The sequence below is a fragment of the Prorops nasuta genome, unplaced genomic scaffold (assembly GCF_024137725.1).
Source record: "Prorops nasuta isolate Cenicafe-Biocafe unplaced genomic scaffold, Cenicafe_Pnas_1.2 PNAS00002, whole genome shotgun sequence".
NCBI classification, from domain to species: Eukaryota; Metazoa; Arthropoda; class Insecta; order Hymenoptera; family Bethylidae; genus Prorops; species Prorops nasuta.
Window position 1 is genome coordinate 5,240,651 of NW_027116799.1, and position 24,623 is coordinate 5,265,273.

General features: G+C 46.8%; 1 protein-coding gene across 1 annotated transcript in view; it reads right to left on the minus strand.

Moving 5' to 3' along the window:
• hth (homothorax) overlaps nt 1-24,623 on the minus strand; it is a 330,111-nt gene that overhangs the window by 127,231 nt on the left and 178,257 nt on the right. The window contains exon 11 of the mRNA XM_066743762.1: nt 9,249-9,397. Coding sequence (XP_066599859.1) covers nt 9,249-9,397 — 149 coding nt within the window. The remainder of the gene's footprint in view (nt 1-9,248; nt 9,398-24,623) is intronic.

Consider the following 24,623-nt stretch of genomic DNA (forward strand, 5'->3'; position numbering starts at 1 on the left):
GATACTTTGAAAGAATGTCAAATTATAAAGCTTATACGAGGCTCTCTTGTCATATATATTAGGAAATGCACGTACGTGTCAGGATTCCTATGTATATACGTACAGCATACTACATCTGTGCGTGTACATAGCTGGGATTGCCCAGTCCTCTCATCTCGTCGGAGACCTGGCTAGGCGCCTACAAGGAATTTAGAGGTCTACCGGGAATCGTGGTAACGCACCTTAATGGGATTGGCGTTCGCGGAACTATCATTAACGTCGTTGGACTGACGCGTTGGACAAGGAGTCCGTTCTCCACCTAGACTCCACCTCGCGATGGCGCGTGTACAACATGAAGAGAGGATCCGTCCCATAAATCCAAAATGGAGTCTCTCGGGACGAACTACCTCGTCACGAATATCGTGCACTGCACTTGTACTACGTACTTATATATATATATGTCTATACAAACGACTAAACAATACCAGTTTATTCGGTGCGTCCACTGAAAATATAGTCATGGACTCAACTTTGCAAACACTCTTCAAAGTTTTGGAGGTTGAAAAGTTCGAAAGTTTAAGAATAATGATCCAACTCGACGAGTCCTCCGAAAGCTCCGTGACTAAATCCTTGGGCGAGGAAAACGTTTTGCATATGGATGACGACGCGGGCCTCGTGTCCATTACTCGGCTTAGTCCTTTAAAATCCAGCAACGGTAATGCGACCGACCGCGACCGCGCTTGGCATGCATAATTGGATTAATTTAAACTAGCGACGATACAGCTGTGTCAGGTTAACGCTACACCGAGCAAAGATTAAAATAACGATCAAACGGTTATCGTAAATTATCGCGCGAATTAAAATCACGAGGTTATATATATATACATATACGAACCGGCGAATTTTCCGTGGCTGTACTCGCTTGGCGAAAATATAGGAGCCGAGAGAGAGAGAGAGAGAGAGAGAGAGAGAGAGAGAGAGAGAGAGAGAGAGAGAGAGAGAGAGAGAGAGAGAGAGAGAGAGAGAGAGAAAGAGTGGAAATCTGTTAATAAGATAAGGCGAGGTTTTCAAGTACCCGCATGAGTCGAGTGTTGGCGCGACAATATCATAAACACAACTGGGATGGGAATCAGCGTGAGGAATCTGAGAGGGCCTCCTTCGGGTGTGTGTTTTAAGCCCGCGGGGCCGGATGGGACGAACGTGAGATTATGAGAGCGACAAGCAGGAGCAGAAAAGCTAATGAGTGGCCGAGCTAATACCGGGCTCAGTGCTCGCAGACCGAGCGTCCTGGCGCGCACCCTCTTGCCATATAGTCGCGATCCAAACCTACGAATGCATATTCAAGATACGAATGTTTTAAATCCCGCCAGGATTACGAGAGCCCCAGAGTAGGGTCCTCGTTTTAGCAAAAGATGCGCCGTTTTATTATTTTTCATATCGACAAGAGAGACCAGTGTTGGAGCTGACCCGAGGGGTTGTGTGTACGGACACGCGGGGCCTGCCGGGGCTTGAGGGATTAACGGCGATAAATTTCGCAAAAATAGGGGCTTACTCTGTCGCTGGTCGACACTCTAATCCTCCGAACCGCTAGCTCGCTCGCGTTTGCTCGCGGCGCTCTCTCCCGCTCTTTCCCCTTCCGCGTGGATGAAGGTGCTCGCCATGAAAATGCAGCAACGTTTCGATACTACTTCGCCACCACCTACAACCATAATCTCTCCCCATTTTTGCAATTATCCTCCCGCGCCTCTTAAACTTACCTTAATTCTCCTTCGTCTCCTCCTCGCGTTCTCTCTTTTTAGTCGTTAGAGCCGACTATCTTCCGGTCCCCGGAAGATTATTCACCAAACCCAGTGCTCCCATAAATTCCTAAAAATTCCCATCCCGGAAGAATGCCCGATGATTAACGACTCATCGATCCTCGGAGAGTTAACGCGCGCCTTTCTCTTCGCGTATTTTCTCTACAATTTTGCAACTCGGTATCTATTGTTCCAAATTATATCTATATATATACACGCGATGACCTTGATTATTCTTAAGAAATCTTTTCATTGCTACGCGCGGTTTCTCGCGATCGGCGAGCCTCGAGCGCGAATTTTACGCGGTGGAGGAGAAGAGGAACGTGCAAGGTTGTTGGTTTCGCGGGAATTTAAAAAAGGCGTGGGCGAGCTTGCATGCGAGTTTCGGCATTGAAAATGCTGGCGCTCGAAGAGCTCGACGCAACAATAGCGACGCATCAACATAATTACAGCTCGCCTCGCACTCGACGGGCCCACGTATTATATTCAAATTCACTTGGTGGCGGCGCCAGTTCAAGGGGCTGCCGTCCCGTCTATACAGTGTATACTTGCGCGAAAGTGGAGATTGAGAGAGAGAGAGAGAGAGAGAGAGAGAGAGGGGCAGAGGGAGAGAGTTGTTGACGACGCGAGGATCGGTAATGGTGAAAAAGGAACGAGTCAATGATACCATTATCCGGTTATGCATCCACGAGGATACATCCTCCGAAAGAAGAAAAAACGTATCAACATCCCCGATCCATTCCCTATTCCTGCAGTAACGTGCCTCTCGAATCTCTCGACTACAAGAAATTCGGTAAACAAATATCTTAAATCCTCAATAAATATCACTCTCGTAGGACGTTGGAGCGTAGTCACATCGCAGATCACACAAAGAGGAATAAGGGACGGATGGAATAAGAAATGCTGTGTGTGTACTCTGGAAGGTCGCGCGATACTATATAGTATATAAGAATCCCCGCGTGAGGTGTAGTGTGAGGAGGATGTAGAGATAGAGGAAGAGGGGGGAGGGGGTTAGCAACGCGACTCGGAGAGAGAGTGGAACACGGGGCAAGGATTTGTTCGAGCGGAAAACTGCCGGTCGATGTATGCAAACGTCTCTTCCAGGTTCTTTGGAGCCGATAGGGTGACAACGGGTGCTCCGTATCGCTTAAGGATCGGTCCTGCCGGTAGCCGAAGTATTGTCCAAGTCTCCGGAACCTCTCGGGACGTTTCCACGATGGAACGCTGCTCGAGGGAAATGTTTTCCTCCGGACGCGTAGACTCGAGGCAACGACCTTGACATAGGTCGGTCAAGGACGTTCCAAGAGATGCGGAAGCGAGTGGGCTATGTTGGCAGGTGGAAAGACGCAGCGGGGACAATAGATGTCAGTCTTCGTTGCTCGTGCGCCAGCTCCGAGATAGCAGATCTAAGTGGGTTATACCGAGCTACGGTTATGGCGGCATAAAATGGAGGGTGCCGCGCGCCACCAGTCGACTCGAGGGGATCCTTTACGGCCGAAAAAACTGCCACTATTATTGCCTATGCAAATTGTTTAAAATATCCTACCGAGGCCGTTTTCCGTCTTTGCGGCCATCGTTCCGCCACCAAACAACCAGCGCGTCGCGAGTGACGACGGTGCTTCGCAAAATGGGAAAACTTGCTCGAGATCGTTTAACCTCTCTACGGGAAAAGCTCCGTTTACCCTTTACACACCTTCGGCCTCGAGATCCCGCACTAATTAAATTCCAGATCGATCGCAGACATTTGCATTCTGATCTCGGGAGCTCCGTGTGCTGCACGCTCCTGCACTCGTCTGCGTATAAGGAGAATATTGATTAAGCCGATCAAGCGGTAGCTTATAAAAAAAAGGAACGCTGGCAATGAAGAGAGGATATCTTCCAAGTCCCGCAGGAGCTACTTCATAAATCTTCGTGATTGTTATTTGTTCTCGTGTTTTTCACTCGACTATATATACATGCATACCGTGCAGGCGAATGAAAAAATCTCAACGGGGAACGCGCGTACACGAGTACGAATAGCTGGCACATCGTTGTGCCGTTGCTAAACGAAACGAACTTCATTATCGATCTCGATGGAGAAACGCTTACGTTTGGCCCACGGGCTTTATACATGGGTAATGGTATTGCCGGTTTGTGGTTTGTACCGCTTTTGCCTTGCCTTGCCTTGCCTTTCCTTCCTTGGATAGCTTATTGATTGCCACGAATGCACTCGACTCTCCCATTACGACAATGTACAACGCTCAACAGAAACTGTATCTGCTTTCATATACCGGGTGTTGCTTTCTTATATATTCACTTTCTACGAAAAACCTCCCACTTCCACGCCGAAATATCACTCGGCCTGGCCTCCTCGAGAGAAAATTTTACATTAACGGGAAAATGGAGAAACTTTACGGCCATATCCATTATAAAGGTGGAATTTTTGGGAAAATTGAAAGAGGGAAAAGGTTGGTGGAAAAGAAGCACCCGGTGCTTCGAAGGATACAGAACAGAGCCGGCAGATGTAATTTCGCGGAATGTTTCCATTGATATAAGAAGACTAAGGCGTATCTTGGATGAAGGTGGGTGGTTAGTGGTATGGAGGGTGCTAGGACGAAGGGCAGGATTGGAGAGAACGGCGAAGCGGAAGGAGGAACGTAGTCGCAGGAAACTGCAAGCTAGACGGATATATCTCTCGAGTAAATTAAAATGGATTATATATGTCGACTCCATCTTCAATCTTTCTTCCATCCTCCACCAACTGGTCGGTTTGCTTTATTGCTCCTGTGCCTTTGCCCACGGGTAATTGTTATTGCGCAGAAATGAATGTGCAGTTTTCGCCAACTCGAGGAATCGCGAAGAAAATGCCCTGGACTTTCCGATAAATATTTTCACTCGCCAGCAAACGGCGCGTTGCGTTCTTTCCAAATTCACTTGGAATGTTTTGAGTCACCTATCAACAAGGTTGTATACATTAAGGACGCGGGACCTGCGTATTATTTAATCGACGACGGTTTCTCCGGCAAAACACACGTTGCATTGTACGTGGCGATCGTTGTCTGGCGCGATGAAATATTGGCGGCGCTATTAAATTTCACGCATAAGCTTTGGATCAGCGTCGTAAGCAGTGTGCTCCAAATCGAATTTATTACACGTGTCTCTTCGTTATATCTATTCCCTTTTCAGAGGAAAGCGTCGTGTACTTTGTCTTGGAAAGCTACGCTTAGACGTGACGTTTAAATGTTGCTGTATGGGTACAGGGATAAGAGTCGTAGTGTACGTGTCGGTGGGAGGGAGAGGTGGTAAAGGCGGTGGCGTCGTAGTAGGTCGGTGGCCACAATTCTGGAAAGGCAACTCCGTTACTGGCGGAGGAAGGTCGTCGGGACACGGAGTCGACCATGATGTATGCTCCTCTTCCGTCTAATTAAACTTGGGGAGGGTCGCAGAGTTGGTTGGTTGGCGCTCCGGTTGGACGGACGGATGGACGACGAGGGGCGGTCGTCGGATGCCTTTCAAAATGACAACTGGAGAGAGAGAAACGCGAACTGGCCGCAGGGGTGAAGCCAGGAACAGCGAGAGAAACGCGAAACTTTCAACTGAAATGACTGTCATGCGAAACAGCTTCCTGCCCTGCTCTCTGCAATTGTCGCTTAGGAAGCGACCGCTGCCGAATTAATACCACCTGTTTTTTCTCTCCTCCCTTTTTATCTCCTTCTCCCCCTCTTTATCCTCCAATTATATCTTCAAACACCGCATTAAGCCCACCGTCCCTCGCAAAGAGCTCCACGTGAAATTGCCCCACGAATATTTATCAAAGAATGCTAGCTGGCAGAACGCTGCACGTACTTTCTGATTGGATTTCTTTTCACGCTGGCGAAAAAAAAAAGAAAAAATAAAATAGGGGAGCGCGGGGCGCTTGCGCGGACGAGAGAATGGAGGAGATATATCGGGATGAAAGAAACCCTTTACGGGAACGGGAATAAAAAGTACCTATCGCAGGAATTATCCGAATGGCAAAAAGTACGCGCTGGCGCTTTGAAGCAACGTGACAGTTGGACATTGGCGGAATATCGAATAAGAGACAAAAGGGAGCTCTTGTGCCAGACTTATACGTGCTTGCAATTCGAGACCGTGGAAGGGAAAAGGAAGGAAATTTAATCAAACCATTGTACGCCGGTAAGCAACACGCTAGGTAGCCTAGCAAATATGCGGTGAGCAGGAGAGCCAAGGATTCCGCCTCCATCAAATTAATTTCATTTATTTCCGCCTGTCGGGCTGCGCGTACCGCGCCTATAAGTCCTTCTCGCTCACTGCTTGCTTCTCCTTTCCCATTATTCAAATTCAACTTACGCGTGTCTTCTTAATTTTCCGCGTCGTCCATTGCGCGCAATGATCATTGCCATTTCATCGATTCCTCGTCAGACAGAGAGAGAGAGAGAGAGAGAGAGAGAGAGAGATATTTTGGAGAACCAGAAAAGAGTCTAGGATGGCCATTCGGTTGATCCGCGAGGTAAGCGTATGCACATGGCCGATATATTGGCTTTTGCCAGGCAAATTCCTTGGCTCGAGTCTCGCGATTCCGTAAGTTTTGGCGGGGCAAACGGACGACCTGGAATTTCCGGCGAGCGACGCAAACGATGAAAAGCGGAACGGCCAGGACGTATATGACTGGCGATAACGCGCTCGACGGGGTGCGACGAATTTACACGCGACACCCTACGCTTCCTTCCAACCACGGATTCCACGAGAAAAGGAAATTATACCTCGAGCAACGCTCCTTTCCCCTCGCGCCTTCTCCAAACGAGCAACGGATCGGAATCTCCAATTGTCCAGGAAATTTCTATCGCGAGCTTTTTTCCAAGGCTCCGCTAGAATATAAGGTCTCGCTGTTGAAATTTGGATTACAACGGGGAAAAAGTGGTTAATGGAAAGGGTCGTTTGTTTGATAAAAAAAAAACAGAGGAAAAAGCTCTTAAAGAGCTGGCAGTCGGGTAAATGAACGCTTGGCTTGCGCCAATTACTCTTTTAAGGTGTAATATGTATCCAGCGCGCCGAATGAGTTCCACGACTATGGTACGGTCGCTTAATCGCTCGTAATAACGGCGAGACGAATGTGCAATTCGTGAGGGAACCCTGGAGAAAAACTTACCGGTAATTTCTGCCCGTTGATTCGATTTTCTGGATTCTCGTTGAAATAAAAAGTTCGTAAAAATGAAATATACGTCTTTATATATATATATATATATATATATATATATATACCTTAAGCAAATTTAATATCTCCAGTAGTTTCGCGATTTTCGGGAGAACGATGCAAGTGCTTTTAGGGGCCAATTTCTGATGCAGTCAGCGTAGACAGCGTAATTCGATCGAGCAGCATTTGAGAGTGCGTGGTAGGTCCCAGTGCGACCGAAGCTTACACTAAAATCCTTTTAACTCTACCAGCTTGTATGAAACCACGAAAGCTTTTCACGACGCGATTAACTGGCTACTCGTCTTCTCGCCTATATACGCGATACCTCTGTCGCATGGAAACAAGATATGTACATTTACTAAAAATTTATCATTTTTTTTTTAAACCTCAGCACGATTAATAAATACCACTGCGTATATGTGTATTTTATATTTCATTAACGCAAAGCTCAGGTGTTATGTATACACCAACGCACAGTGGCATGACGGTGCACGATAATATGCAGTTATGCTATTAGGGCTATATACTTTTACTTTTTGACATGAATTTTTGTAAAATTTTCTTCCTACACCTATTGGGAATGTGCAAACCTACACAATTACAGTCAAGTAAGGATGTATACGTAAACAAAATAAGTCTGGCAAAAATGACAAAATTTAGCAACTCTTATTAGAACTGATGTTATGCATATATATCACCACACATTGTTAACGTAATGCTACTGCGTTGGTATACGCACGAAGCGAACATTCGGTCAAGAATGAAAATTCCATATCGATAAGCAAAGCTAGAGAAGGAGAGACTCGATTGGAAAGTGTGGAGCATCTGCTCCCGAGCCACAACAAAATCCCTGTAACTTTGAACAACTCGAAGAACTCGTTAATAATTTCAAACGGGCGATCACACTTGCGGAGTTCTTCGCCAGAAAAATCATCGACGTCGTAGGAACAACAAATTTGCATTAAACATTAAAATGAACAATTAGCATTCCAGGCGAGTGCAGAATCTGCCCGTTTAACTTGGTTCCTGATCCGATTCATATTCAACAGGCATGCCAATTAATGTCAATACAAACTTGAGCACGCCGTCCGGGACCGGAGGTATAATTGAAGTAGCAACTCCATCGGGGCATCGGCTGCTAAGACTCGAAACTATTTATTAAAATGCATCTCTGAGTTGGATATGTAATGAAATAGTTGGATCGATATCGGTGCGATTCAGCGTCTGAAATGGGAACGGGGAAACTTTAATGGAATCAGCTGGTACCCGATGCTGCATATATTCACGGCAGCACTGGGTAAAGCCTTTAAAGTCATGGCGCAGCTGGGTCTCTCGAGAAGTTTCGCGCGACATCGAAGGGGGTGGCCGAGTTTAGTCGACGAGCTACTCCAACGCCCGTCTTTTCGCTGCGATATCGTCAGCGCGCAAACAGCGTATATGCATTAAACCATGAGCCCACTATCCCCGATGTCATATCCAATAGACGTTGCTGCGGAGGGGTTGCGCGACTCTGCCTGTCGAGAAAGGGAGGAAGAGCGGGGGGAGGGGGGGGGGGGTGGCAGTCAGCCCCGGTGTGCTAATGGCATTAACCGAGCTGCTGCAATATGATTACCGTTCTCGCAAGGTAACCTGATCACAGCCGAAATCTATGGGGGTGTCCGGAAAACTAGACGAATAGAGGGGAAAGGGGGGAGGTTGTTGTGTATTAGCGAGAGAATTAAGCTCTCTCGCACGCTCATGTATATATATATATATATATGTATACAAAACTGCGTCGCGACGGCGACGATGCTACTGCTTGGGAAAAACCCACCCTTAATCGCGTTGCGCTTTTTGCGACTCAGATTACCCGTGAATCATTAGACTCGGTCCTGCGAAATCGAGAGCCACCGACCGTTCCTTATCTCCGCATTAGGAGATTACTATGGCTCGCGCTGATCTACCACTCCACTCAATTTTCTTGCCTCACGTTTTTTATCCCTCGCCAACAACGGTTTTCCTCCTCTCGATTTTTCCATTATTTATAGCGTGGAATTCCTGATCAACCAATTTCTCGAGAAAGCATCTAATCTCCACTTCGAGACACGCGCATTAAAATAACGAGGGGTGAAAGAAGCGTTTGTAAAGTTCCAAGTGCCATTATCGAAATTAATTGATTAGAATATAGCTATATATAAAGGGATTGGGAAGCGTCCAAGATAATCATCGTCATCGTCGATTAAAGCAGCGCTCTTTCAAGGTAGTCCTATATCTCTAGGATGATGTTTTACGCGCGTTGATGAATGAACATGGATATTTACCGTGAGATGTTGAAAGAGCCACGCCCTGAGGATGTTAGTCGCGACCTTGGGAAATATTCCTCTTTTCTTCTGATTCTTCTTGCCCGACGAATCGTCGTCTTCCTCGCCCGTTCCTTCGCCACTGCCGATACTCGCATTACTTGCATCGCCTGTAACAAAAAGATAAAGATGATAAATAAATTAATCCATTTATTGGTCTGCGTTTTGCGAGAATTTGCGATTCGATATGGTATATGGATTACCACGCGCAATAAGATTTTGCATACATCCTTCGATTTTCGGTCCATTGGATGGTGGCGATAACAGACAGACCCACCCTCCGAGTCGATTCCCATGCATACAAACACCATTAAGCCACCCGCAATCACCAGGAACCCTGACTCTCTCTCTCTCTCTCTCGATCATCCCCTGCGTGCAACGCTCTCTACTCCCCTACCTCGCCTCTCCCCACAATCTCTCCAAGCTCGTGCATTAATTCCCCGTCATTTATCAATCTTAGCTTTTTAATTGCGCACAACTCCTGCTCGCTGGGGACTCCAGAAGCAAAAAGGTAATGAGTAATATTAAGACAGCTTATGGTCGTGCTTCCATCTACAATGAAATATCATTTTTATAAATTAACGCGTTTCCACTCTCCTTATATATATATATATATATATATATATATTCGCTCCACGATGAGCTATACTGGCCGAATTGGCCAGGAATTCAGTAGAGGTTTATTTCCAATTTATTATATTAGCTGTTGAAAAGAGGCAATAACTCAAAAATAAATCTCAACACTGTTGTCTGACTCTTATGGTATTTTTTCCTTCACTTTCGACACGCGCAAGTTTTTTTCTCGTTTTTCCATTTGCCTCAAAATAAAACGCACGAGAGGGAGAGGGAGAGAGAGAGAGAGAGAGAGAGAGGAGAAAGGTTCCCTATATATACGCTTTTCTCAATCAAACGGAAAAGAGAGGCTTGCGCCACTTACTGCTTGCGGATTATAAATGACCGAGCCTTATCGGCTGAGCCAAGGCTGCCGTTCCCAAGGTTCTATCGTAACAGAGAGATCAGGGTGAGCTCGGCTCTCCCAGGGGGTTCACGATGACAGGTCGCCCGGGGCTGACTCTCCCACTCCCCTGGAACGGTCTCGTGGCCAAGATTAACTTTGAATTCGTCGAGGCGATCGGCCGAGGGGTCCCTTCGGCCTGAGAGGGACGAAAAATTTGTTCGTCCTACGAACGGACGGACCGGAACGGCGGGAGATCGATGGAAATCGACGATTGCTCTAGCTCCCTCCCTCTTTTCACAACTATAGACTAAAGCTTCTCCTCATCCGTACCTTTTCGTTTTATTCGAAGCAAACCTTCCCCGAATAAATCCACCCTGGCTTTCATTTTCAACGCAAAGCTCATAAAGCCTCTGTTTCAAAGTACATCCGTATCTATATATATATATATATATAGACATCTACATGCGGAATCAAATCGAAGTGCCCATATATAGTCGATTATCGAACGAATTTCGCCAACGAGGCTATCGAGGCAGTTTCTTCCGGTGGGTTTTCGCGCGAGGCAAGATGAGAGTTCGGGGCCAACGACAAAAACGAGGCTGCGTCCTCCGCTGGTTGGATCTAATGGCGAACGAGCGGAGCAAGTTTAGCGAGCGAATAGAGCGGTCTCGGGGAAAGCGGTCGGCCGAATAACGGAATGGCCAGCCAGGAGCGTCCCTCTGATTGCAGTTAATTTACTCGGCGAATCGGGTTAATGTAGCGTACGAGCCGTACCGGACCGACATATATCGACGTTACTGGCGCGTATGCGCGTAATCCTGCGTCCCCCGAAGTCGCTCTTCCTACAACTCGCCGCGTGTGCGACGCCTACCTACGTTCGCTGTATAGCTCCTAGATACAGCCAAGCTGTGTACGTTGGTTTATACCGTCGAAACGACAAACATATATATCGATATAGCGCCCACTCTGCTTCTCGCATTCTTCCTTCCACTTGCCCGCGTGTCCTTTTCCACTCGCTATATATCGATTGTGACTATACGACCTGATCTATATCCACTCTCGTCAAACACATATTTTATCTCACCTCTCTTCCACGCATCGATCAGCCGGGAACAAACAATCCACCACGTCGCTTCGTATCAAATGACAAGCGACTCCGTTGTATCCGGCTTACGCATATATATATATATATATATATATATATATATTGAAAATTGTATTGTATATATAGCTCGAGTCTTCAAGGTTTTTCCATGGCGCTTACGTTATAGGAGAGAATCCCGCTCGCTCGGCTCTGGCAGAAACGCAAAGTGGGGGTCGATTCAACCGGGTGGCTCTTTTTTACGAGTTTTGCTCTCGCGGTATGAAAGCGATTACAACGGGACGCTTCGGGGGAAGGGACATATCGTTCCACTCTTGATTTACGTCTCGCATTTTTACTGCGGCGTTATAGAGATTTAAGCGCGGCCAATTATACGTTTATGCCAGGCTCGAGCTCGGTGGTCCGTGATTCTTGCCTTCGCGAAATCGACGGTGCGAGCTACGCGAGACTCTTGCGATGCGCTGCTTCCTTTCCCGAGCTGTCGCTTCTATACTTAGCGGATGGAATCGGGAATATAAGCGAACTCTCACGAAAGCCTGACGATCTGCTATTTTCAGAGAACCGCGCACCCCACTCGTCCCGCGAACATTGAAAACACTCGGTTTATATACGTGCACAACGCACAAGCCAATTTATACAACAATGTTTCCCTGCATGATTATCATCCACGCTCCGATTCGCACTCCGTTCTATGCTAAATTATTTGCCGCATATTGGATGGTTATATATCATGCGGGGAATGAAGTTTTATCACGTATACGAGAGTGGACGATTTTAAATTAGTAGCGTACGTGTGCGGTACGTGGGAGATTTAGTGGAGAGAATCTCAAGTTATTTCGGTAGAGAGGAATGATTGGTTAATGTATACAAGTGGTACTGGCCGGAAGAAGGGGCTACTGGCTGGGGATGGTCGCATCCGCAAATTGAGGAACTCGATCGCGACAGGCCGAGACGTCTTCCTCGGGGACGAGGCTCCAGGCTGTATTTAGGGTGACCGAGCAACACTGTCGAAATAACCACGCATATGGCCGCCAAAAATAAACTCCTTATTCTCATCCCATCGAAGCTTCGGCCTAGCTCCCCTCCAAGCGCCTCATCCATCTATCTCTCGCTCTGCTTGCAACTCTCTCTCTCTCTCTCTTTCTCTCTGTAATATGTGTATAGGTATAGGAGAACGCGCACCGGATACCGAGACATTTATTTGCCGCCACACCAGGACGCCACGCGCCAAACACGACTACGAGCATCAGCGGGAAGGAGGGAAAAAAGCATTCTACACACGCCTCCTCGCGTATCACGTTTCACGGTCACGGCACTCCGAACCCACTAAAACTTTATGATATTTACGAAATTCTCCCCAGTCAGCTCTTTAATCCCACCGATGCTATAGCTGTGGTCGACTTAAATTAGAAATATTCCTAATGGATGCGCTGAAGAAGTGTTCGGGAAAACTAAATTTCCTCGCTAATAGATTCATTAATAAGGCGGTAGACTATGCAGTGTGTATAGTCAAAATTGAAAGAGTGCTTTCAAAACGTGATAGTTGCAGAGGTTACGTGAAATTACGAGAGTAAGGACTAAAGAGATTTGGAAACTGAGGGGTGACGATATAGAATACGTTTGCGAATGATTATCATTCGGATAGGAAAAGCCAGAAGCACGACATTGAGCGATCGACCTGGAATCGCGAACGACCAATCTTGAATCTCTTCCGGGAGTGTATGGGAAGAGTGACCAATAACAGTCGTGATGAAAGTGCAGGAGAGATGTCCGAGTAACCGGTTCCTGATCGCTACCAAGAAACATTTATCGTATCGAAAGCTCTCTTGCAGATCTCCTACGAGAGACTAATTCGAGAAGAAAACGTTCGACGATCGTTTGGCAATCGGATAGATTTCTCTTTTATACCTATATATATATATAATGATAGATCCATACTGCAAAGTGTGCAGAATCAAAGTTCAGCTCTGTGTTAGAAATTATCAAAGGCAACTCGAGTCGAGTACAAATATATATTTTCTATATAGAAGTATATATGTATAAGAGGACGGGTGTAATGTTTTCGCATGGTCGAAGATCGTGGGAGGGGTCAATGAACCAAAACACGCATTCTAACGTCAGCTAGACTGTGCACGAGCATGTCGAGGTTAGCCGAGCCTCTTCGGCAATTCCAGAAACTATTTTCGTCGGTGAAGCTCCGCTCGCGCCGCGCGACTCCCGTCTTCAAACACTTTTTCAACGTCACCTCCCGCTCCTGGCTAAAGATCGCACGGTCCATTTCCAGAAAAGCGTGACCACGCTTAATTCGAGGATCTGCTTAAGCGTGAGATTAATTGGCGATTGTGGCTGAGAGGGAGAGAGAGAGAGAGAGAGAGGAGGTAGCTTCTCCCGAAGGAAGTCTCTTTGCTCTGGTGGAACCAGTTACGAAGCGGCAGAGTTTGTCCTGCAAATGAGCCGTACGAGACGAGGATAACTTAAACACATGCTAAGCCACCAGCACTGGCTCCGCCAAAGATCCATCTTTCTCCTTCCCAAAGCAAACACTACGATCCACACGCCCTCCTTATTTTTAGGCAAAATAAACAAAAGGTCACTCCCTAAGGAAGAATATCAGAATCGATTAAGGAGAGGATATATGTATATATATATATATATATATATATATATATATATATATAGTATTTCTTTGCGATTCTGAAGCGCAGACCCCTTCGGAGAAAGATATTCATCGAGATATACCTGAGAGATCTTTCGGTGTAGATGGAATAGGGTGCGTGCGCGGAGAGATGAGGCATTTGTAGCTATGCGGATTATCGAGCTGTTCCCTCCCTCCGGAACCTCCAAAGTCACCATCGGTATTCGATGTTATTGTTATGATAGAATCTCGAGGAATGTCGCTCTCGGTCCGTGTGTGCTATATAGATACGAGTCTCGTTTCTCCATTGTTTACTCTACTTCGAGCTGCGAAAAATAGCTGCGTCACGAAGATCGACGCAGGATTTCGACACCTGACGTCGTCCATCAACGGTTTCAATTTTGGCTTCTGCTCGAGTATTGTTGGCTTGGAATTTATATACGAGCGGAGTCGCGAAGAGCGGCCCGTCGAGGTCTCTGCCAATAAATGACCGAGTTATATGGAAAAATATATTTTTGCATCGATATAGGTTGGAAGGAGTTCTTCTGCAACTCGAAAGAGAGGCGAGCGCGGAGGAATAGGATTCGCATCGGGATTACGAGGATAAATAAAGCACGACGCAGAATATAGGCTGGCCCTCTCCTTTGGCCGAGAAGCTTGACAGGGAGTCGAGTGGACTCGCGGAGCGCGCACGGCCAAGCAAGCGGAGCCAGCCGCTTGATTGAGACATCGCTGGAGCGACTGTGACAGTTATCTGATTCATGGACATGCCGAGTGTATTTTATGCCGTACGACCTATGAATACAGATAAATCGGTCCCGACTCGACCGCCCCGAGGAGATCATAGGTGCCTCGTCGTATATGGATATATCAATTACGCCATAGCAGTACAACACGTACTTGCACTAGCAGCATGAGCGTGTCTTCCGTCCGCATCTAACGCGGAAGAAGGCATTAGGATTCATTGGGCGTTCCCGGCTACCAAGGATATACCACCTATACATATTGCTATATGTATGTGTATATACATATATATAGTACATATATATAGAACCCGGTTATCGAACATCAACGTTTTGCATTTCCCTGCGACCATTAATAATATCCAAGCCTATACATTTCCTGTATAAGCTTAAACGATCGCGCACACGATAGATCGGAGAAAGTGGATTGTTAACTTGGAACGGCCGGATATTGAGAACAAGTGTAGCAGTATTAGACGGTAAATGATACACGCGTTAACCTGTCATACGCGCAGCTACAAAATCTGTTACTGACACCGCCGGAAGACGGCCACTCAGCGCACATGTTCGCGTAACATGGTGACGAATGTCACACGTCACTTTACGAGTCCGCCTTGCACACTTTTTGCTCCTAACTCTCGCCCGTCAAAATCTTTGGCCCGTGTTCAATCGAACGTACCTTCCGAATACAATTTGCCAGTGGCAAGTTAATAATGATCCTCCTTCTCGGTCTCTTTCTTTCGTGCCTCTAAAAATAAACTTCCATCAAGGTCTGCTAGAATGGTTTACCAAGGATACACTATATACATTTCACTGGTAGGATGTGGGATTTCGTGTTAATTGATCTACGGTAACGTACGTAGTACTTGAATAAAGGAATCGAGTTCTGGAATAAAAGTGATCAACGTTGACTTTTAAGGATATGCAATAAAGTCTCGCGTTGTACTGTTCCGAGTCCAATAAGAGGATTAACCGCGGCGGAAGCGCCATTAAAAGTGACCATTGGTGGAACGGGAGTGACCGTACGTCGTAAGGCGTGGAAATATAAAAGCGTTAATGGAAACGTGCCGAGGCTAAAACGTCGTTTTCGTAGTCGTCTTCGTCGTTGTCGTCGCTGACGAGTGGAGCCGTCGAGACATGTGACGAGCACGTGTCCCGAAGACTCGCTCATATCGGCTTTCGGACTGAAATTAGTAAACCCTCAGCGGGGTCCTGGCTACGTTTACTTTTTGTCACCGTGTGCGGCGTCGCGACGCGTTTCAACTTTCACTAATGCATCCCATGCATCCCTTCCATCTCCCTCTAATCCACACAGGAATTCCATGGGAAATCCAAAAATATACAACAAAGCCTCCGGGATTTTCTTCAAAGTTGCTGCAACCTTAATAAATACGCAAGTTAATCGGTAAAGATTTTCCTTTATTTTTTTTTTTATTGTTTTTATTATTTCAAGTCACTGAGATCTTGGAAGGATATAATTGCGTTACTCGCGCGACGTACAGTGATATCTAGGGGAGTTGCGAGTGGCAAGCCGGGTAACGCCGGTGATCTATCAAAGGTCGAGCAAAAACGGAGCAAGAAGAAAATCTGCGTAGCGCGCGCGGCAGTGTATGGGCCTCGCGTAAACGTGGAACGTGACCAATAGTGCGCTGGTTCTTAGCAGCGAAAGAGAAATGGGCGCCGGTGGGCAGTAATGAGCCAGAAAACTGGCGACAGCTCGCTATGCCCTCTATATCCTATCCCAACGAGACGAGGCGCGATATTGCACGAGCCGCTTTGTGCGCCACTTTCAACGCGCGTTTCAGAGTACGCGGGGACCCATTACTCACGAGGGCCTGTTAGCACCCCACTCAAATTTATCAAGGTTGCCTCGCGGTACACTTTTCTTCGAATATTTGCGGCCTACAGAGGTCAAATATTATTATTATTGCGGAGTGGGAGCATCGAGTTACGATTCGCGAAGGAGAGATTATCCTGAATATAAGGATATGGTAGGGATGAGCCGTGTGACTATATAGCTGAGGTTCGAGGGAGTGGAGGGGAAGGGAAGGAAAAGGGTGGCTTACACCCTATACTATAGGTTCGTGCATAAATGCATACCTATCTCCGGGCGCATCTCCCGGACGGAACGACCGAACGAAAAGAGCGCGTTATCGGTACCGACCTGATAAATCCCTCGAAGAATAATGAGTCGACATTATTCATGCTGGCCCGTCAGCGTCGTTCGACCGGTTCCGCTATCTCTTTCCTCGTTCCTCTCCTTCCCATCCACCCTATCGCCATCTTCTTTTTTCTCTCATCATCCTCTCGTTCTCTTCTCCCTCTCTCTCTCTCTCTCTCTCTCCTCGTCTCGGCTCGAGGCGGTATGTTTCGGCACAACGCCATTAGGGGATTCGACCGGACGATATTAGGCGAGCTCTCTGGCCCGGATCAACTGGAACTCGTTTGGGGCACCGATGGCGTGGGTGGGTTGCCGTACGAAAGGAAGGACCGCTCGTTTGCCGAGTCCGCCCGGCCCCACAACTCCGGGCCCAGAACGATCTTATCTCGACATCGAAGCCACCGTTCTAAGCGACGTGAAAATGGCCCTTTTCTCAAACGCCATCATCCTCAATGGGAGATTAGTCTTCGAAGTAAGAATATTTTTCTCACACCCGATGATTCTCTCCTCTAGATAAGAAGCTTGGCGTTTGACGGCCCTTAATTTTTTCCCTCCTCTATTCTTCCTCTCTCTCTCTCTCTCTCTCTCTCTCTCTCTTCTCTTTTTTTCTTTTCCAACGCCGATCGCGGACGCAACGAAACTCCGACGTACTGCATCATTGCGGCTAGATTCCAATTGGTGGTGCTGCACACTCAGCGCCAGCATCTATCCGTGACATTGAGTGACGCGTTTAACGCGTCCGTTTTATTACGCGTCCCCCCTTCCCTCGATGCTCCTATACCAATTTTATTCTACGATAAAACACGTGACGACAAATTCGACGCCCGGCAAATCACGATCGAAATCAACTCGTCCACTGTGTGCAAATATAGCAGCTAAATCGATGCTCTATTTTTATCCCGTAATCGATTGAAAATTTGCCCGCCAACTTTTTATTAAGTGGATGCGTGTAATGATTTCGTTGTTGTAAAATAAACATCTTCGGAGCTTTCGAGCGGTAATAATTCATAAAGCGTTTAGAGCGACGACATATTCTATAAAGGAGCGATGGGTCGATAGGTCTGAATAAGTTTGACCAAAGTTTTTATCCTTAGCCAGCATCTAAGAGAGTGGTGGAGTATAAGATATTAGAGTGCTGGAAGAATGAAGGAAGATTGTGGGACGGAAAAATGGGAAGTGAGGGAGAGAGCCGGTAGTTTTTGGATGCACCACCTTATACAGTGTTTCGTTGCGGCCAACTCCGCTTAAGTGTTCCGCTGACTTACATCCCCGTGGGCCAAGGCTGCGTTAAGGGGGCGTGACCGTATACCGAAATGTCAGGGATCTCTCTCTCTCTCTCTCTCTCTCTCTCTCTCGGAAAGTTTGTTGAAAACAGAAAAGGTCGACCGCGATCCTAGGAACCGACGGCTGACGAATGTCTCTCACGAAACACGTGGGAATAATTTAAGAATCCAGCTCTCGCCCCAAAGTGAATTAGATTCCTCGCCACTCCTGCCTGCCCGATTCCTCCGCGCGCCAATAATCCAATAAGAGGAGTTACGTCATAGCATGGATCGGCGTATTCGTCCAAATTACTTCCTGGAACTCGATAATCGTTATTGTCGTGACGCGCTCGCGAAGGATTATCCTTTGAGTGACGGTAATCTGAGATTTTACGGGAAACTCTGGAAAAGGATCGCTCGATTGGTGCCGACTGATGTATTAGTGTACCGTAGTTGAAATAACAAAAAATAATTATTTCTATCGATAAAGTAACAATCTATTCAGAATCTGGACGCAGTTCGGAGGATCAGACGTTGCTGTTATTACCATTTGTGCTTAACTTGCAACTGATTAATCATTTAATATATCATTAGGATATCTTAATTCTCTAAAAGTCCCGTATTTTTTATTAAATTATACACACTGTCTTTACAGCATGATACCGCTCGTCAAATACTCGAAGTAGCAAAAAGGAATTAAACAGATTTTGATTTTTATGTCACACACTATTACTACGTTATCTGTTGACTGTACTTTTATACATAGATATTTACTTTTACAGATATATGTACTTAGACCTCGTCCATAAGGTCGAAAAACAGTCCGAATCCGAGAGTACAGCGCGGTTACTTACGATCAACTAGCGCAACGAAGCATCACCAGCGATACATCATCCGGAGAGCGTTTATCTCTTCCGTATCTTTTATCTGGTGGCCCTGGCTTTTATCGAACAATGCTTCTCGCGCGGTTTCTGTTAGTCACCAACTCCACAGCCGGCGTTCACCGCTCACGTGACTCATTTCTGCTGACCAGACATCGATAAACCAGATCTCTTACATCGAAGCATAGAGTCGCTCTTCGTTTTGGCCCGTGCAACTTATTGTTACCCGATTCCTAATGTACATACGTAAATATGTACCTTGGCTTATTACCGCATCGTTTAAAAATTACAGGAACGATTGGAAGGAGTGCGCTATGGATCGTTGGAGTAAGAATCTTTCTGGGAGGCATTAAGTTGGAGGTGTAGGGATAAATGGATTTTTGCGGGAGGTCTTGCGTAGAGGCAAGGAGAAAGAATCTCCAGGGATTTACACGTAGGGCCGTTGAAGTTGCATGGTGGGAGCGCGGGAGGTGGCGACGACCCGAGGGTGGAGGATGGGCGAGGTAGGGAGTGCAGGAGGGCTGGGATGGAGGCAGCATTCCATCAAACCAGACTCCATCTTATGTGCGTCTAACCCCGGGCAACGTATCTCTGCTCTCCGTCTCAATCCGATCGGCTCGCCGTCCGTTATGGACGTCTTCGTCCAACCATCGACCTTCTACCTCCCCCTACCACCCGTCTCGCTCACTCACACCTATCATCCCCCTCCCACGGTCTCCCCGGTGCAAGCATGCTCGCACAAGCATGCATAAAGGACTGCGGCTTTTCAAAAGGGAAGATGGAAGAAACCAGCAACGGATGAGCCGTGGATACTTAACATTCACAAGTGGCCGGCTAGTATGTTTCTCCTTCTTTTTGCGTTTCACGAATAACTCCGAAATCGCAACTGTACAAAGAGTCCCGCGCGAGGGGAGGCCATATTTTTACCAGGGAATCAATTCAGGGCCAATATAATTAGAGGAGTTATCGCGATGGTTAAATAAAAATGCGAGCGTAATTGTCGTGTTATATATATATACATATATGCACGTATATATATATATATATATATATATATATATGTAGAGAATCGACTGGTGTGAAATTTCCTCGTTGGGAGGAAAGTCGACGACGCGACGGAGAATGGCGCGTTGACGTGACTCGATGGATGCATTTTTAACGGAACCAAAATAGCGACAAGAGAGCACGGCATTCGGAATAGCATTTTCGAGAGAGACGGCAATAACGACGCGAGTGAAAGGGAATGGAGGGAGAATAGCTGAGACAAAACAGCGACAGCTGCGATCAAAGCGACGACGAATGCGGCTATACGACTCTACCTACCAAATTCTCTTCCTTTCTTCTCTGCCCATTTCCCAGTCCAATCTCAATCGCGCGGTAATTTTACCAACCATATCTCTCGATCTCAGCGCGTAGAGATCGAGAGAGAGAGAGAGAGGTGGAGTAAAAGGAAGGACACAAGACCCAGCAGTATTTTACAGGGTTTTTATCATTTTATGAAGAGCTGTAAGATTACTCGAACGTTAAAACGGGATTGAGAGTAGTAAATTAAAAGTACATAAGGTTATGCCGTAAAGATGTCATATAGTTAATGTGGCGTGACAAAAGTGTTAGCGGCGCATTTTGTTGAAAAATTTCAAGCGCAGATAGGAGAGGAGGGAGTCTAGGAAATCGGGGGGTCGGCAAGATAGAGCGTGATATCGAGTTGAGGAGGATCGTAAAGCTGAGCCTTATGGCGTGCGACGTACGGTTGGTGGAACTCGTTGCAATCTCGGGAGAAGCCGAAACAGGTCGTGCGAGAGAAAAAAATGCTCGGCAGAGGAGGTGAGTAATGCGAGACAAAGGGAGGATAGTGTCGCGCGCGAACCGATATGCAGATGCAGGAACAAGTGTAGGTGTAGCCCGTAGTATAAAGCGCTGCAAAGTCAAATTGTGTGGGAGTCGTTTCGTAGCTTTACGATTATTTTACTACCGATTCCATGATCGAAGCTGGAAAACGAAGAAGATCCAAAGCCAAGAGCTCCAAATAGAAATGGGTTATCGATACTTTCACGCTGTAAGTCGAAGAACTCTGTCGTATCGCTCCTACCGTACAAGTGTCGCGCGATATCGAGCCAATTAATTTTTTTACTGAGCTCTAAAAAAACTCTACGAAAAACACTGATGAGTGAAAAGACGCGGCAGCAGGGAAGACAGATGAGTCGTTATATATATATATATATAGGGTGTTTTAGTGAAACCGGGCTATACTTTAAGTGGTCGTGCAAGAATAACAGCGGGAAGAATTTTTTTTTCTATCAATTTTTTTCATATCTTCAAAAACTTTAAAGATACATTTATCGATAAGTGGAAAAATTTCGCTCGATTTGCACTGTCGAGTACTTCCCTCGAATAGTATAACGTCTTTGTTGTGATAGAGGTTCTAATTTTATAACGTTTTATAAGCTGCGGCAAAAGTTTTAAAAAATATAACAACTTTTACGTCTATACATATCTTGAGATCTATTGGAAGAGTATAAAATGAGAATAAATACGTCTCTTAAAAGAAGTGTGTATCAATAATTCGCTGACAATTAAGTTTCACGCAAAAAGGTTTGTTAATAAAAGTCCTTTTTTTCTAGACTTCCTTTGTAACTCCTTAAAATTTAGTCTAGTGTTACTGATATACCCTCTATGGTGTAATATAAAACAGGAACCAGCTATATAATAAGTAGGTCGAGTTACTCGAGGGGGGGAGGGACTAGTGGCGCGTGGACGAACGATCGTACGTCCTCGTAAATCAGGCGCGCTCAGATTACGCTCGTATTAGCGCCCATTTTATGGCGTACTTGGAGAGACAGATACGGTGTGACCTTCGTGCCAACCACCTCGATCCCGTTGTCCGTGGTCACGGTTATATCGAGGGCCGATTGATTCCGCGCGCCGCAATTACGATGCAAGCACCGCACTCCCGTCCAATCCCGAAGAAAACCTTCATAACCCTTCACGCCCCAGAGCAATCAGTCCATTTTGCAAAATTACTTTCGTCGAGAAAGCTGGTGGATCGAGGGAAAAAAGGAGCGAGCCGCGTGTTAATGGAGGCTATTTCCACCGAGAGGCGTACATATCACAGGTACAAGCTGGTATACATGTATACGTGGTCGATGTCGTCGTCGTCGAATATGTAAATGCGCGAAGGCACCTGCAGTGATAAATTGATTATCCCCTGCCTCCAATCAGCATTCTTCGCTGCCCGTCGAACAACTGCAGCACCATCGTGCCGTGCCCCCGGTCCGCATTATAATAAATACATGATATCGATGCTCGCAGACTCCGCCAAAGTTCGCCTCAGCCCCGGGCAATTTTGAATCGTGCAATTTAAACGCATCTCATCCGAAGACCTGAAACGAGTGCACCGTGCATGAAGCAAGGAGGAGAAAAACGAGCGCTTATTGGTACAACAAGGACAACACGGATCCTCGAAGTTTTTGTCAAGCTCGGTACCACGTCGTCCACTGTGAAACAACGCAGGAATTCGGGGGAAAAAGTGGCGCAAAAAGGCAACTTCTCGTAAATTTTTCGCGAACTTGGGAGGAATGTGGCTTCGGACCTCGCACGAGAGGCCGATTGAGGTAACGGAGGAAAAATTGTCGAGGGAGACGATGGGAGCGCACGCGAGTCGTTCCTGCTGTTTTTTCGTGCGTGGAATCGAATCCCGCGGGGAATTTCGAACCTCGCGAGAGATTGCAAGGGAGTGCGTGCATGCACGTGTGTACGTGTGTGCGTGGTGGTTACGCGTAGTGTGTTTTGAAAGAGGCCGGTGCCCTATCCTGTTCTGTGGGGCGTCGAGGGAGAGCTCGAAGGTTCGCATTGTTTCTCCGGTGGTGGCAATCTGTTGTGGTGCCTCTTCAACGTCCTTCACGTCGAGTGTTCGACTTCTCAACCACCCTCGAGACTCCCTGCCGCCGCCCCGACTCGTCAAACGCCGGCAATTAGTTTCCCATTGACCTATACCGCGGACCCTCCGCGGTGTCTCGGACTTCAATCATGGAACGAAAACAAACACGCCAGAGTGCACTCCAGCGTTCCTCCTACACCTACCGTGGAAGGAATACACGAGCTTTTACAACGAGAATTTATCGCGCGATCTCTAATGGCTTCTCACTTAACCTCAACACAGTCGAAACTACTCTCCTATCCCCCTTTTTTCAAACACACACACACACACACACATAAATGTTCGAGACGACGGAACATTGATTGTACGGAAGCTCTAAAATAGTGCGGATTATCCGTGATTTCCGATCTGTGGAGAGAAAAAAGTGGAAATTTACGGGTGAGCCGCTTTTATGGGGGTTAATTAGACGCAGGATTATCAATCGTTCGCGGGAAGAAAAGACGCTGGGGATCGACGCGCGGTTCGACGATGCGAGGCACGACCTCGTTACCGAATCGTCGACACGATCTGAACCGTGAATATAGGGAGGCGGTATGGCGTAGGAGAGAGGAAGAGTGGTAGAGGGGGGAGGGGACACGGAGTAGATGTGCCGTGTGTGTACGAAAGTGCAGACGGTACCGGGCGATAGAAGGTTCTCTGCGTGTTGCTCGTGAGTGCGCCCCGTGTCACGTCCGGCAAGTAAAATGCCGGGGACCGCGTGTGCCACGGCTCCAACAGATCCTCTTTTTCTTCTTGTCGCGTACACGCGCACGCGCGCGTGCGAGCGCCAGCGCACTGTAATTAAACGGAGGAATAAAAGTCGAACGACCGGCCGCTAATTAACGATGTCGAGGTGTTGAAATCGACTCGCAGTATTTCACCGGTCTCACGCGGCCAGTTGCTGCACGGCCCAGGGTATCCAGCTGTAGATTCCTGAGACACGCTGAACTAATAGGACGGGGCGAGAAACAAGCCGCCGTGCAGATAAGAGAAGCCAAGCCGCTAGTTTGAAAAAGAGATAGAGGGGGAGGGGGGGAAGAAGGAGTCCATTATAATTTGTACGAGGCTCCTTTCCTACGGATCCGCATGCCGCGTGGAAGAAGGATGAAACTCGATGTCTCAATTACGAAGAAGGAACGGCTCCGGCGGAATATAATCTCGCGATAAAGCATAAAAGGAAACGGAGCTGTTTAAATAATGAAACAGGATGGACGCGGTAATTCTTGGACTGATAGGGTATACGTTGGTAGTTTTACGAACGCGCCGCGTGAAAAACGCTCGTCTCGCCATGCTGATGGGAGATTAAAATATAAGGATAAGCGAATAAGACTGCGGAGGCGAAAAAAAATTGAAATCAAGAGAGATCGGGCTGATGATGCGGAGTACAGATATATACGGGGCCTCTCGTGTGTATAGGTACGCAGCTTATATCCAAACCATATCGCAGAAATCACACGCAGTCTCGTATGTTTTTTAATTTTTCTCCACTCGTATATATTTTTGATATATAAAAGCCTCGTATTAAACTCACTGACTCATCGTAAATCGCACGGCACGGCGGAGCTATTAAAAATCGTGTTCCTATTTCTTTCAATGCGCTTGTCTTAAACGTCCACTCATTTTCATATTCCACGCTTTTCCCTCATGGCCATTTCTCTACCCTTTCTTTCTTTATCGA